The sequence below is a fragment of the Falco cherrug genome, chromosome 3 (genome assembly GCF_023634085.1).
Source record: "Falco cherrug isolate bFalChe1 chromosome 3, bFalChe1.pri, whole genome shotgun sequence".
NCBI classification, from domain to species: Eukaryota; Metazoa; Chordata; class Aves; order Falconiformes; family Falconidae; genus Falco; species Falco cherrug.
In genome coordinates, this window is record NC_073699.1 from 26,487,757 (window position 1) to 26,504,865 (window position 17,109).

The following is a 17,109-nucleotide window of genomic DNA, read 5'->3' on the forward strand; positions in this document are numbered from 1 at the left end:
AAATCCAGAACACAGCACTCTACCCGGGACTAGGAAGAAAAATTAACTCTACCTCAGCTGAAACCAGGACAAAACCCAAATTCTCTATTGATATTTTAACGAACTTCACTGTCACTGCATCTCAACAACTGGAGTTCACTCATTCTTCCACTAAAAATTATACTTTGAATACATATGAATCAGAGTGTACAAAGGGTTGTTTGGGTTTTTTTTGTTTTGGTGGTTGGGTTTTTTGTTTTTTTTTTTAAAGTATTTCAGGACTAGTTGTCCAAGAACCAGAACACAATAAAGCAATAGTTAAAAGTACTGAAAGCAACTAAGACTAGGAGGAGAGGTGAAAATAAAGGGGAGAAGACAACACAACAATTTTGGTGTTGTACCCAACCCTTTAGAAATATCAGATTATGACTACATTACCTAATTGTTAATAGATCTGATATCTACAATATGCAACACCAGGAAAACAGAACTTGTAAATAACATAAAAGCAACTTCAAAAAATTTTAAAATTGGGTAAAAGATACAACAGCAATCTGTTGTCATCTTTATTTATATGTCATAATGATGATAAGCAATGTCATCATTATGATTCACATTTTCTAAATTCCTCAAAATTGGGAAAGAGACTATGACACTGGCCTGCTCAAAGAAAAATGTGTCAGACAAGAACACAAATCCTGGTTTTGAAATAGAAGCACCCAGGAAAAAGTGAAAACTCTTCAGTGTTCAGTCATCTATAAACAGCACATAAAGGCCTACAATGGCAATAAAACTAGCTGCACCAGAAAAGAGAAAAACCTTCACCGCTCTCTATCCAAGCTACCCCACGTCTGAAAGTGAAATCCACAGTAATTCTAGAAAAGTATTAGTAGCTACTCACCATTTGTCTACTCTCAAAACACGTATGTTCAGCAAGTCCTTTAAAGAAGAAATTCTAAGTATTTATGGGGGTTCAAAGTCTAACAAAAGATGTCATCTGTTTGATGGTCACCACAAAAACATTTGGCACCCATACCCCTTGAGCTAAGAAAGGATCAAAACCTCCTCCTTGTTTTACCTTAGAAACCTGACTTCAAGAAGCCTCTGTAGTTTTGTTCTCAGTATATTTAACTGGTTTCTAACTAAAACAACAACAAAAAGAAGTCTAGACCCAGCTTCTAGATGCTGGACTTGCCACTAAATAACCAGGAAAAGAGCACATGCAGGAAGACTTGAGGACTGGCTTAGAACTCTGCCTTAAGACTCTGGTCTCCTATAGGCTTCTGTGACCTTCATTAATTATCAGGCTTTTCTCATGATCTGGACAACGTACTCAGTGTATTAGGTGCTTATCTGCTATTTCAGACTGTGTTCTTCTCCTTCAGTCCCCAGAGAGTTAAAGGGGAGCAAGTAGGAAAGGGAAGTCTTACAGCGGAGTCTCCAGCACTGATAAACCAGATCATCTGCCTCCACTGTTCGACTTGCACTTTTTATTTAAAAAAATAAATCTATTACTTTTCCTATGTAGTCCATTGCACTTGAGAAAAAACCCTCTGTAAATAGCCAGAATTATTTCCTTCTCCTCCTCAAAAGAAAGAGGGTTTAGAAGGCTTTTGTTGAAGTCACAGAACTGCTAGCATGCTATTATCATTGGTGATGAGTAGCCAGCACTGGTTATGCTCCTTTATTTATCTGTAGTTGGCTCCTCTAACACCTGTAGGCAGACAGTGGTTGTGTTTGTACAACATGTTAACACAAAATACTTCTAATGTAGTGTTAATATAATAAAGTTATGAGAAATAAGCAACATAAAAAAGCTATTTTCACAACACAAAAAGGATTAGAGAAAGTTCTAACTACTGAAAATAATTCACCTCATCTGTTTTGCTCTACTGGTCCTTAGCGCCTGTTCACATGCATCAGCTTTGCATAGTAGGGGAAAACAATTGGCTTAAAGCACCAACTGAATTCTGAAATTACAGATATCAATTTGGATCTAATCTGTTGATTGACATTCAGAAAAGTAGAAACTATATTAACTTAAAAAAAATAATCTATTTAATAACTAACCAGTAACAGGGAAAATAAACCAAACTTTTCTGTAACATTTAGGGGCAGCTGAGGACTTGCTTCTTTCAGCTAGTACCACATCTGTAGACATCTCACTGGTGTTACATACGGAACAGCAGTTCCAAGATTTTATGCACTGGGAATTTTAGATTAAAATCTTTAATGGCTTTTTGGCTTTAGCTTTGAAGAAAAATTATATTTTATTGTTTATTTTTCCCCAGTTTATTTTTATATATTTTTAAAAGAAAATCTGGTGGGGAAGTCTGTTTCAAATTAAAAATCCCTAGCCTGTATCAGTGTGACTACATCTTACGACAAACTTCAAAAATACAAATAAGCCCTTCCCTCCTAAAACCACATAGCGACTGGAAAAACAAACACATTACATTAGTACTAAGAAAAGGCAAAAATCCCCACTAACTTTTCAACAATATTGGGTGGGGGAAGGTCCGGTTTCTGCCTTTGCCCTTCTACTACTTCTCAAATCAGCAACACATGCAGACATATAAATACATACATGTGTGTTGCTGCTTTGAGAAGTAGTAAGATGAAGGTAGAAACCAACATAAATAAGTTCACCTTTCCACAAGGAATGAAGTTTAAATAATAACGGTAGCAAATTATCACAATAGTTGCCAGACCTCTCTTATACATATAACAAACATAACTTCAGTTCCTAAGGGTTGCATGTGTGTATTTTATCAAAACATATGTGTACAACACAACCAAAAGTAACACCAAGTTTTCAGAGCTTCAGTGCTTCATGAGTTAATTGTACAGCAAGACCACACAGAATACAGCATTTGTGAAGCTGAAATACACCATGTTCCATACGTGCAACAGGCTCCTTTTAAGTTGGACTAAGTTTAATGACAAAAAGTCTTTGATTCTTGTGAATCGTCTTTCTGACTCACAAGGAAGTGATGCATATTTCAGTATGTATTAAGAAAGTTATTTTTGCAACTAAACCCCCACCTACTGGAGCACAAAACCCTGCAAAAGTACATGACAACTTGGCACAAACATACTGATTTAATAAAGGAAAGCTTGATGCTTTAGCTCTGCCTGCAATCTTACATAAAAAGGTAAATGCATGCACATGGTGGCAAGAGACAAGTGGAAGGATTTACTGACTGAAGGGGAACCCCAGATTTACAGTCCCATTGAGCATTTTTTCTTATTTCAGGCAAAATGGGGTTAATGTAATAGAACCAGTCACATTTACTTTACCACTCTTCAGCTGCTGGAACCTAAGCTGCAGAAATTTATTATTATATTTTTTAATTTCAACTTCAAGGAAGTCTTTAGTATAGGCTAGAATTACATTCAAATTCCCAATATAAGCCACACTAACGAACTACTCATTCCAACACACACATCCTCTGCACCTCTCCAAATGACTATCAGCCTTCTCAGTAGTTAAGCTATATCACAGCTTGGCTTAATTTAACATTAAGTCTCCCCCATATCTCTTGTTTTTGGAATAAGAAAATATCAAGAGGTCAAGTAAAGACTTCATAAAAAGAAGTTCTCATTTTTATTTTATCATGTCTGGCTTCAAAAGCATTCAAAGATAACTGTGACAGAATTTCTGTTTTAACATCAACCCTATAAGCATTATTTATAGGCTTAATTATATTTCCAGTATATAACACAAGACAGATACTTCCCACTTCAGTCTCCCTTAGTAACCACAAATGTGAAAAGCTGACTGCAGCACAGTTTGAGGGTCATTTCAAGAACAGAACAGGCAGAGAAAGGCTCCATTTTCAGACACTGCTGCAGAAACAGATCTCTACATTAAAAGGTAATAGATCTATGAAAATTAGGAGAACACCAGAAGGTCAGTATCAGGATAAAACTTCTCCCCCAGTTTCATTCTGTTTATTTCTCCTGATGTCAACAGTTCATTAATAATGCTGAAAGCAGGGAACTTGCACATGATTTTATAATTAACATTATTTACTGTTTCTAACTAGCTGCCCAAAAGTGAACAGGTCAGATTTGTTAGTTTGTGGGGCTTTAAGAAAAAACCCCATAAATTTAAAAAAAACAAAAACAAAAAACCAACAAAACCAACCAACCAGCATTACTGAAGTACTACTAGCTAATTCCTGATTTAATTCCTGTCAAAATAGCTGTCAGATACACAGAATTCTAAGATTAAAGGTAATGTACATTTGTGTTTTGCTTATATTTCGTAATGATACTTTAAGTCTGCACTTGCTATGTAATGACATTCTAACAATAAAGCAGTAACTTACAGAATATTCAATAGTCCCTTTAGGCTTTTGAAAAGACATTCGTCGCCCATCTTTCTTGTCTGGGGTCTTCTTCTGGCCAGTGTCTGAAAAAAATTGAGGCAACGTGCGTGTTAAATTCATTCTTCTTTCTCAGTACTGTCACAGGCTGCTGACTACTGCCCCGTGGGCAGACATTCAATTCACCAGTTACACAGCTTGCTCCTGGTGCCTCTGTCTAACAGACAACCAGCTGCTAGAATAGGGACATCATTCGTCTGCAATGCTTTACGAATTTCACCAATATGAACCACCGATAACTGGGAATCAACTAACTGCTTAAGTACCTGCTGCTATCCAGGAAGCTATTAATGAAGGAAGACTAAATAGGAGATTGACTCCATCAGGCAAGCAATACTTTGTAACTACTGAGTTTAATTGGGTTTTGTATCATATCCAGTCTGCTTTCACCTAAAGGGCAGATGATCTAGAGTTCCTGTATGTTTGATCTAATCAGCTGGGATTTTTTGTCACTGTTTGGTAAGTACAGAGTATTTATAGCTTTATTATAAACCAAAGAGCATTAGTGTTTACCATCACAATTATCCTGTCTGTAGCAAACACATACAGCCTGTACATAAACAATAAAGATTCTAAATAACACAAGTTAAGAAGTGTTCTTTTTATTGGGGCACTACTTTGATGACCTCTATTTCATAGGTCAAACCAACAATTTGTGCCTAAGTATACCCTACTTTTTTTACACTAATTGACTTAACATTTATTACAAATGCAACAGTGTACTTCCTGTTGAATCATGTAAGCATTGAATTCTACATCTCTAGAAAAGTGGTTTAACATATCAATTTATATACACACATATTTTTGAGATTAATCTCTTAAATTAGGTCTCTGTCACAAGGTCTCCACCTTCAACAGTTAAACAACTGCTGCTAAGGTGCCCAAAATACTTACGTGGATGAGATTTTCTTGCTATAATAGTATTGGTTATATTCCCATTTTGATACATTCAAATTTCTGTTACCACAAACTGAATACATTTAGTCAAATATTTCAAACCAAACTGAATAGAAGAAACAGATCTTACAAAGTATATTTTTTAAAAAAATTTAACATAGCTAGATTGACAATAGAAAACGTACTGTTATGTCTATTTAAGCTTCACCTTAGGTATTAAGGAAACCTGCTATAAATTGACAGCAACTTCTGTGCATTATTATTTTTAACTAGTATCCCCACTGCAACACTTGAAGAGATTAAGCAAATACTTGCATGAATTTTATGTACCCCCTCCCAAATTTCCACATGGATAGCTGAAACTATCAAGGTATGAAAGGGAAAAAAACCCCAACACAAACTACACAGGAAGTTCTGCAGTGCCAAAAAAAAAAAAAAAAAAAAGAAAACAGAACACACAAAATCCACTACAAAAAACCTCAGCAAACATTTTACATTTGCTATATAGGGCAAGGTACAGAAGACAACAGCAAAACTGATTTCTAGCTCATTCAACATAAGCAGTATTCTGGGGTATAATAAGGAAATAAACATTGGACTAATTTTTTTATATATTGAATGAAGTCTGAGAGGGAATGCTCCCACACCTACAAGAAAAACTGATCTATAGATGACACTAATTATACCAAGTTTTTTATAGCTATAAATGACAGTCAAGACTAAGCCTAATTTAAAAATCTTTTTAGAAATTCTGAAAACCTAGACACTGTAATTCTACATCCTGCTATCTTCAGCCAATACATTAAAAGATATTTCTTCCCTTATTTACCAACAGCAGCTTTTAAAAAGTTACCTAAAGAAGCCTTTATTTCTGATTATATTAGTATTTTTTAAAAGACACTACAAATGTCTCTAGGAGAAAGTAAGCCAACTCAGTAACAAATAAAATACACTAGAAGTTTGTGTGCTGACTTAATAGTAGCCAACGTTCTCCTTTTCAGGTCAAGTATTTTGTTACCGAAGTTTCTACCTGACCTTGCAACACAACAGGTGCCTTCTCAGCAAGACACTGAAAAACTGCAACAGCTGCTTGACTGTAGCTGTTACAAACTTTTTAGCCCATATCACAAGCTTTGCCAGTAGCCTAATCACTTTCAACAGCAGTCTGGTTCAAATACTCCTAAGCAGAAGTCAAAGGATGCAGCTGAAGACTGATTTCAACCAGGATCCCATAAATGCCTTAATAATCTATAGATGGAGCACCCCACTGCAGAACAAGCATCATCTTCTACTCCCCACTCCCCCCATCAGAGAGAAATAAAGCTGCCCCATACCACAAATGTATATACACACTCCATTTGTATAGCCCAATGTCATGTGCAGGTTTTTTTGTTCCTAACCCAAATTTAAGTTTCCTTTTTCTTCTTACTAGTTCATGTTTGAGTGTCTAAAGACTTTGCAGACAGATGCTACTCAAGAGGTCAAGATTAGCTTATCTTCTTCCTCTAAAGTAACTGAACAGTAAAATAATTCTTGCGCAAATAACTACTTCTGTTCCGTATGTCAAAAATAAAGAAAAGTTATTTGTTCTTCAGGGTAGAAGGCCCTGCTGGTTTAGACTTCAGAATACTCTGGTAACTTTAGGAAAATAATAGCAGCCAAGGAGTAGGGGCAGGAAAGGATAGTCTCTGTTGGAGGCACCCTGGAGGAAAGCAGATGCCAGGAGAACTCCTAGCACAAATTCGCCACAGACATAACATGATCTGCAATTTTCCATATTTTTTAAATGTCACCCCCTCCCATACCCAAGACAGTAATCCCTACTCTTCCCATCAGTGCCACTTTCATTCCTTCTCTCTGCGTCAGTGGTATTTCCCCCTCACTATATGGATACAGGGCTAAAGTGTTTCTAACCTGCTGTGACCCAAGTCCCCCAAGTCACGAAGAGATGGAGGCAGGCAGTGCTGAGCTACCCGTGCACTGACTACCCAGCTGGCCAAGCACCACTATCCAAATCCACAACTCTGCCCACAGCCTGAGTGCTTGAGCTGTCCATACAGAGCTGAAAATTTCATCTGTCTCAGAAACAAAACTAGAAGATACTTAAATTGTAAAAATAGGTCAGAGTAGCACAGACATGAATTCAACCCCCCTGATGGCATACTGCAAAGCCTCAAACCCTCTCTTGCTGAACAAGCAGGCTACTTTTGAGAGGGAAGTAAATGCATCTTTCAGCCATCCTTGTGCTTGTAGTATTCTAGGAAGCATGTGAAAGTGGAAACAACTGCCAGCACAGGATGCAGTAGTCTGAAAAGACCTCAGCATCAATGAAATTCAGGCTTATCCTTCTGTTTTACTTATTTTCCTGATACACGAGCTCATCTTGTGAGGCTGCACACAATCGTCTTATCTGACAGCAGTGAGCTGGCCAGACTACCAAAGGCTGATGTTCTCAGACCATAGGTATAAGAAAAACCTGACACCACCAACCACACAGCCTCAAGAGTCAACATTGTTTAACAAGAGGATCTGTAGTGCTGGGTTATCATGTCTCCAGCCATGCTAGTTTAGACAGAAATAAGACCACACCTTTGGTAACATCAGGGTTGACGCTTTAATTCTGAACTCCCTTTTTACAGGATCAGGCCTCTGCAACAGCTTCAAACAATTAAGTGAAGTAGTACTTGACAGATCCACAAATGACAAGAAAATGTTTCAACTGTCTAGTATTTAAAAACTAGAACTATAAAGACACAAAAGGTGGTGTTCAGACTGAGTATTGGTCTGGTGTCATTTTGAACATGTGCATAGGAAAACTTACGTAAGAATGGTTACATATGATCATCAACATAACCAGAGGGAGGACTTGGTATGCCAACATACTTACACAAGATAGGAAAAGGGTTTTTTTTGAGTATTATGTTTCAGGAACATACAGTTTTCAATGAGGCAGCTTTGACCTTAAAACATACAATAGTCAGTGGCATTATGCCACTGAGATTTGAAGACAACTGAAGTTAAATTCCAACATTTATACAGGGAGTTCTACTAATTGCCTCTGTACAGCCCTGTGCCACTGAGTTCTGGCTGACTGAAAATATTGCTGTGGCATTGCTAGTTCAAACTGACATAACAAGAATAACATTTCTCATTTTCTAGTATGCCATCTGAGCTGAACTGTAGACTTTCAGTTTCCTGATGCTTCTAGCACATCCTTTGGACTTCTGGCAATTAAGAGCTGGTAAAGAGAACTCAAGATTTGTACTGTGAGTAACAGTGCAATGATACATGCAAAGAACTGCTTAAGAGAATCTATTTTGCTCTATGCAGAGCTTGAGGATAAAAGTTTTCCTTTACCCTATGATTTTTCTGCCTGATAAGCTTCAATCTCAAATAACTTGCAATGTTTCTCAGCTGCTGATCTTCTAGTCATTGAAATGTTAACAGAATTACTAAGATCACTTTTGCCAGAGGAATAAATTGATAAACCAAACAAGCATCATCTGAGATAAAGCAAGCTGAACAAGTCAACAATTAATGAAAGTTGTAGACAACTATTAACTGAGCTTATTATGATAAAGAATATGAGAAAAAGATTATTTATCTCCCTCCCGCCAAACTGCAAGTTATGCATTAGGTTTATATGTGTTTAAGAAAGAGGCTGAGGCAGCAACCTTGTTAAATGCTCGTCTAGGGCACAATTTCTCACAGGATCTTAAGAAAACAAAAAAGATGCAACACATGTGGAAAGATTATTAAAACCCTGAAAGACTACTTTTCTTTCCTTTCTTGTGATTCTTTGAAATATTCTCAAATACATTGCTATTTAGCAGCACATGTAATAACTGTCTGATTGATAAAACAGAGGAAGCATAGACATTACATCTTTATTAGATTAGGTCTGCTCAGTAACAATTACATATTTATAATCTATTCATAAAGAAAAAAAGGACTGAAGTAGAAAACTCTTATATTCCGTAAGGCTTGGTGACTTGGGGTTCCTAACAGCAGGGGCTACATCCGAGTAAAGCAACTGCCTCCTTGACCCTTCTCCTCCTTCTGCAGTTAGGTATGCTTGTGCTAATTAATTACTGCAGTATTATTGTCTGTGATCTTCCAATGTCTTAGGAATCGGAAACAAAGATGCCCTAATAGTAGCTTACAGTTTTCTAGCCAAAATGGTAGGTTTTCACACCAAGGCAGCGTCATAAACAGTGAACCCTTTAGTCTCCTCTGGCTAAGAAGCAACTGCTACATATTCTGCAATACACTCTTTCCAAGTAAGCCATGCTCTCAAAACTCTTGATCCCTATCACTGTTCTCCACATGATTCCTTGGTTCAAGTTTTTCCTCAATAAAACCAAGACCTTGTTAATGCTGCATCAACACTTCAAACACATCAAAATAGCTTTTTCCTGCAACATAGATTCAGCACTAATTCAAGTTCATTGTGGTTCCCCTAACACAAAACTCATTTCTGCTATCCAGTCTGCTGCACAGCAGATAGGCAGAAATAATTAAATGCATGATTTAAGGACAAAACCCAATTAAATAGAAACAAATTTAAGGCAGACCACTTCTCCAAATGGCTAGGAGACAAAGCCAGCTTCGTGCATGACACTCCTGGTATACGCGTCACTGGGGCTTTCTTCTAAAATAACATTTCATGTTCAGGGTAAACAAATGCTTCACCAAATTTTCAGCTTATGCTACAGCATATGTTAACAACAGTAAGCTTCCTTCTCTGTTCCATCTGAAAGATGCATGTATACAATTCAATATATTAAAGCCTACCCAACTGCAATCTCCACCTATTGTACAACCTCTCCACAGAGCACACGCATATATTAATGAAAACTTGCAAAAATCGTGGCTGGTCTACTGGAACAGGAAAGGAAGTCAGCTTTTCCAATCAGTAATTATTGTCCACATCTTTCAAATACTTAAGCCCATTTAGCTGTACATCTTCAAGTCTACACAATACCAAACAAGCAGTTTGACCATCACACAGCAATATCAAATTACCCTTACACATCTTAAAAAATTTACACTTTGCTTAGTTTTTTGAAGAGCTCAAGGTCAGTCAGTTTATCCTAACCATGCAGCAGACTTGTGCACTACAACCGCTCTGCTAACATGCAAACAGATCTACTGCATATGTGAAGTTACACCCAATGCCTCAGTAAACATCTTAACATACAAGTTTGTTGCACTAGGTTTTCAGATGACATTGAACTCAGGGGACCAGTCAACATACTTGAGGGCAGGACTGTCATGCAGAGGGACCTGGACAGGCTGGAGGAACAAGCTGACAGCAGCCTTATAAAATTCAATAGGTCAACAATCCGCCACATGGGAAGGAAGAGCCCTTTCAACACTGGCCAGGAAGCAGCTCTGCTGAAAAAAACCTAGGGGTCTTAGTAGGCAGCAAGCTGAACACAAGACAGCATAGTACCTTGCCAACAAGATGGGCCAACAACATCCTCAGCTGTATTAATAGAAGCATAGCCAGCAGACTGAAAGAACCAGAGAGAAGCAACTATTCTCCTTAACTTGGCATTCTGCTTTTGGAATACCTGCTTTAAAGTCACCATCCCCCTCCCTCCCAATCCCTTTCAACGTAAAAAAGACATCAATAAATGAAAGCTATTGCAGGGAAGGGCCACCAACATAGTAGTGGGCTGTGAGTAGAGGCTAAGAGAACAGAGCTTCTCCAGCCTGAAGCAGAGATAGTTTTGAAGGACTGTAACAGCAGCTTTTCTGCACCTTCTAGGCAACCGCCCCACAGGTGTCACAGGTGCCAAGATGACAAGAGCCAGGCTCTTTATATATAGCATAGTAGAAGAACAAAAGACAACAAACATAATAGACAAACAGGAGAGCTTGTCACTGGATAAAAGGTAAAGATCTAATCGCCCAGAGCAGTTATGCAGTTTCCATCCTCAGACATTTTCAAGGCCCAGCTGGATAAAGCACTGAGAAATCTAGCCTGAAGTCACAGTCTTCCCTACTTTAAGCAGGACTAACAGATAACTTGAAATGCAAGCAAGACTGTTAACTGATTCCTCCCACATTTTTCTGGCAGGCAATGCAGGTGCATGAGGCCACCACCAAGCCAAGCCAGAGGGAGATCCACACATCGAACGCAGTGAGGTGTTGCTTACTGATGAACAGAAAGGTATTATTCATACACGTAGCAAGTTGAAAGGCAGCCCTGAACATGCAGGTTCTTGATAAAACACCATCAACAAAACTGTTTTAGTGTTAGAAATTGAAATTAAACAGAATAATTAAGATAAAAATGCAACATGACACATTAGAAATGCAATACAGTCGAAGTAGAATAAACTTTACTTTAGTTTATAATCTAATCAAGCAGATGACTGAAACCAATATGAACTGAACTGCAGTCTGATCATCTGATATATCATAATTCTATTGAACAGCAAAAAATGGGCTAAGAACTGTAAGTTATATAAAAAATTCACTAAACAGGAGAGTGAAATCGAAACTAGCAGAATGGAGGGGTGTATTAATGAGTTCCAAATTGACTAGTTTTTGAAACAGCTCAGTTGCATATCAGCAAAGAAACTGGGAAGCACAATCAACAGCAAAGGCTAGGCAAAGCATAACATGAATTAAAAGATCATTTAACATCACATACACTGAGGGAATACTTAAGGATTTCTATATACTAGTAGCACATAAATCAGAAGAAGAGATTGTGCCTACATTACCATATCACAAGATGACTGAGTCACCAGCCTGATACATTCCAAGATCACATTTGCTTCTTATGCCTGTACCAACTGAAGTATTTTCAGACATGAAAACTAAGCATTAGCATCTTTGTAAAGGCTGCTGGTACATTTCACATGTGCTTCACCCAGAACAGTGTGTGCAAGAAAACTCGCAGAACTGTGTCTCCCCAGTGTGAAGCCTCTCTCATACTTTATCATACACCTGTTAAAGATGATTTCTTAGAAGTACTGAATATATATGAAGTGAGGGAATGACATACCTCGTTCATATGTCTGCTTTATTCCAAAACAGATTTTTAGAAATGAGGATACTAATTTTTACAGCAGAGCTTGACAAATGTAATATAACTTGCCCCTGCACATTTATCTTTCTAACACACTGCTGCTATCTTCACCACAGTACAGAGGACTGACGGGCCACATGGCTTACTGGATATACTGTGTATGGCTATCATGCTAATCAAGACTCGAAAGCTGATAAGAAAAAAAAAGAAAGTAAATAAACCCATAGGCCACATGGTTCAGAACTGAACAATCAAGTTGAGCCTTAGGGAGAAAACCAGCAACAACAGAAAAAACAACCTTTTAATAGGAAGCAGCTAAAACAATTTTCCCAATAGACCGATTACGAGGACTCTCTGAACATGGAATCCTGAGTGACTGATTTTCAGTTCTTTAACTTCCGTACTTAATGAGAGACATACTGCAGGAAATCAAGACTGCCTGTGCAGTATCTTCTCCTTCCATGAAGTGACCACAGATGGAAATGAGGTGAAAAGGTCTAGGAGGGAAGAGGCATGAGAGTCCAGGTATGGAAGAATATCCTCACAGAATCAGAGTGTTATCTGGGAGAAACCTCTTTAATATTGTCAACATCAAATTAGGTCAGCTTAAAACTGTGACCTGTCCCAGTGATGGGCCACTCTTCTTGTGAGGTTTTCCATTGTCCAATTTGAACCTCCCAAGCTAACTCTCATGTCTGTTGCCCCTTCTTTCATCATGTCTTACCACTACCTAAAGGAGCACATTCTTCTCACATACAAGATCACAACTAGATTGCTTTTAAGCTGCCAGTGTTTCCTCTTCGTAGGACTAAAGCCCAGCTCCCTCAGTCCTTCCTCACAGGCCGTAAATCCCACGCCTCTAAACATACTGGCTGAACTGTCTACAGTTTCTTAGCAGCCTTCTATAACTGCGGTACACCAAACCAAGGAAGATATTCAAACTATGGCCTCATCAGCATCACAGAAAGGCAGCATAACCATACCCCTCACTGCTAGCTACACTCCCTCTCACACAGCAGACAAAGCAAACAGCATGCTAAACTATGAGACATGCTGTTGACTCATTTAAGTAAGATGTTTGTATAGATGAGATGCAAATTAAACTGAACACTCAAGTTAATTCTGCAGTAAAGATAATCCTTAATCACACATTCCCTTAAGCCTTGAGTTGCATCTTAAAGCAAATAAAAACACATGCAACTTCAACATAGGAACACCTACAATACCAATAAACAAGGCAGCTACATTCTGTTCAAGCCAAAGTTTCTAGGTAAATCCAGGCCTTGAACACATACATACATACTAGCTCCTTCTAGAATTTATCAATAGACTGTCTTTAGAAGTTATATTTCAAAGGCTTACAAAGCCGCCTTAAAAAAAAAAAAAGCAACTTTACACACTGAAATTATAGGTAGCATCTTTATTAAATCCAGATGCTTTCTCTAGAATTTATGGTTCTCCTTGTATTTTTATCCTCCACCAAAAACATTAAAAAGACAGAACACCTTTCTAAAGTTATTTCACTTACTTGGCTGCTGACACAATGTAAACTGGTTAAACAGGTTTAGAGCCTCCTATGGCACTACCCAGTCTCCCAGTGTCTTCTTCCTCCTCACTAAGAAATATTCTATACTGTTCTACATATCCCTAAAGAAGTACACAGGCTCAGAACAGTGATTTATGGTACAGCAATAGAACAGACTTGCCTCCCTGAACTTGGAAACCTTACAGAGCAGCTGTTCAGTAAGACAAGTAAAAAAACAGTAAATGTAAATTTACTAATATTACATGAATAAAATTGAGATGCATTATTATAGAAGTCAAATTAAAAATAATTAAAAACAGAAAAGTTTGGGTTTTATTTCAGAAATTTGGAAACATGGTTTTAAGGTACTTACGAAGAACTATTCAGAATTAATGTATAGCCACAACTGAACCATGCAAAGAAATGAACACTGAGAAGATCCTTCTGAAAGTCTTCAGCAGGGATAAAAATCTAGAGTAACAGGTAGGCCTGGATACAGAACACCACACAGAAGTTGAACATTTGGAGTAGTCAGGATTTGCCATTAAAGTTTAAGTTAATGTCAGGGGACTCATCTCTAATTAAAACAGAGGTTGGATTTCAACTGAAGTATTGTTATCATTGTTACAGCTTTCACAGCACCCATTACCAGGGCACAGGAGGTTTGTGAATGCCAGCAAAATGCTTGCCAGGAGAATTCTACAGGCACAAGAATTTGTTTCTGCCCATAACTGACAGAAACCAGGCAAAGGAGAAGACAGCATGGAAGGGCCAAGGTCTAACTGCCTCGCACACTGTGCTTTGCCTAGGTGAGAAAATCCTAAGCATTGTCCTGTCAAAAAGGCACATCAAACTCCATACACACAGAAACCCACACTACATTCCAGAACTGCAGTCACTTTTCATTAACACAAGTTTTAATTATTACAATATGAAAGTATCTGAGGAAATACACTTCCTGCTCAAAGCTAGGGAAACCCCAAAACATTATAATGCAGTCTAAGTTCATCCTTTGTCCCAAAGCAAGATGGGAAGACCAGTCAAGAAAGCTTTTCCCTCCAAGAAATCACATGTTACAGGAGATGCTTTAGACTAATAGCTGAACACATGGCCTTTAATTGGTTAAAAGACGCTGAAGAGTTTTACTGCCATTTTGCTTCTGCAGAAGAGAGTAAGTAATAATTTTTAACAAGCCTTTAACAGTTTGTAAAGGCCTTACACAAGATACTTAGGTACTTCATTTCATTGCTGAAAAACAAGCTATTGTCTCTTTCTCTCCCTGACTGTCTTCAGGGAGACAGACACAGAAGAAAGAAAGTGGCACTGTAAATAGAGCTGGTGACCTATTATGCTTTGTGTCTAGGAATTGTGATCCAAGGCACACAAGGAAGTATCATCTACATCTGACAGACTGTATAGACACTTCTATTGCCTTGCCTACTATAGTAAGCAGCAGATTTTGCTTCTGTTCATAAAAACAACTATTTTACCCTTCCAAAATAACCTGAAGTAACAAAGAAACTTCATGGGTCTTTAGTGTTACCTTTCAGTGGAAGCCTGACTTCAGCATAACCCAACAGACTATGAAAAACACGTGATCATCCACTTAGCACAGAGCTTCTTGAAACTGGGGGGGTGGGAGGGAGATTTACTATTCATTGTATACTGCTCTTCAAACTTTTATAAAGCATTTTCACAAATGTTAGTCCATATATACGTCGTCTTCTTTCCAAGCAGTCCTTAGACCATGCTGCTTTTACCTGTTGTGTCATGGTTTGTTTTTAAACCTCCAGTCAAGAGCTTTACCTCCCTAGAGTCCTTATTGCCCAGCCCTCTTCAGCACACACAGCCTGCATACATTTGCTGTCCATCCCTCCAGTTTTCATGGTATTTCTTGCCAATCTGCGTGCTCACTCCAGGTGAGTAAGTTACAATAGCCATACTTAGAGCCGAAGGGCATTATCAAGAAAGGGGGTGACAACAGCAGCACGCTGACCCCCAGGCACAGGACTGAGTCACTCCCTGGCTCCTGACTGAGCTGTCTGACCACTGCAAGGCAGACGTACTGCTTCTGCCCTTACCATCACTAAACGTACTGCCAAAGCACTAGTGCCCGTTCACCAGGAGCGCAGGAACCACCCCGCACACAAGGGAGCCCTCGAACCAAGGGCCTTGTGCTCCTGTTGCTCTCCCTCACCCTGGTCAGTAAAAGTACCAGGGAAGGGGGGTGGGGCGTGATGAGAGCAAGAGTAGTGGCACTGTCACTGAAATCAGGAAGACGTGCGGCAAGAGCGAAGGTTGTTTTTTTGTTATGAGACCCGTCCTCCGGTGCGACCCGCCCGGGGAGCAGCTCCGCTCCCGCAGGCTCGGCAGCAGGGCGGGCGCCCGGCAGCGCGGCGGGGCAGGCCGTGGCCCACGCACCGGCCTCCCCCTCGCCCACCGCCGCCTCCTCGCTCGGCCACTGCTCGGGGCCGCCCCGGCAGCGGAGGAGAGCAGCCCGCCGCGGGTCTCCCTGCCACGGCCGGGCACGGCGGGCCGATCCCCGCTGGGGAGGGGACCCCCTCCCGCTTCTGCTCCCGCTTCCCCCGCGGCTCGCTCCCCGCCAGGAAGGCTCAGAGCGGGCGAGAAGCCGAACCCGATGCCCGGGAAGGCCCCTGCCCCGCCGCTGCCCCTAGTGCCGCCACTCCCTCGGCCCCTTCCCCGCCAGTACCTGGCGCCGGCTCGGCGGGGCCCGGTGCCCCGCGGCTCCGGCCGTCCTGGAAGCGGACCTGGCGGAGGCCGCCGGGCACGGCCCCCCAGAGGCGGCTGGCAGTGCCGCGCAGGAGGCGGCCGCCCTTGCCGGTGAAGTTGGTGAGGTAGTCCATGGCGGGGGGCTGCTAGCGGCCGGGGGGGGCCATGGCGGCGCGGGACACACAACTCCACAGTACCGCCGGCCCCGCTCCGCAACTTGTGCAAACTTCGGGGCTCGGCCCCGCCTCCATTTAAAGGGGCCGCGGCGCCGCCGGCGGCTCTGGGCGCGGACGGGCGCCACCCGGGGGCCGTGCGGGGAGCGGGCCGTGACAGCCGCGGCCGCGGGGGCCGGGGCAGGCGGCGGGGCCGGCGCGGTGCGGGCGCGGGGCCCTCCGGCGGAGGGGCAGCGCCTCCTCAAGCCCTTGCACGGCCCTCCCGCAGCGGCCTCAGCGCCCCGCATCCTTCAGCGGCTCCTTGTTCTGCCGCAGGACGCGCAGGGGGCGGCGGGCTCCCAGGCTGCTCCCGCTGCCGCAAGGCGGCCT

General features: G+C 40.8%; 1 protein-coding gene across 7 annotated transcripts in view; it reads right to left on the bottom strand.

Moving 5' to 3' along the window:
* OXR1 (oxidation resistance 1) overlaps positions 1 to 17,109 on the bottom strand; it is a 290,219-nt gene that overhangs the window by 61,670 nt on the left and 211,440 nt on the right. For 5 of the 7 annotated variants that reach the window (XM_055704451.1, XM_055704446.1, XM_055704450.1 and 2 more), the window contains one exon: positions 4,314 to 4,396. In XM_055704451.1, the coding sequence (XP_055560426.1) occupies positions 4,314 to 4,396 (83 nt within the window). Of the gene's footprint in view, positions 1 to 4,313; positions 4,397 to 16,547; positions 16,796 to 17,109 lie in introns of those variants that run through there. The other 2 variants (XM_055704448.1, XM_055704449.1) reach the window with 2 other exon arrangements.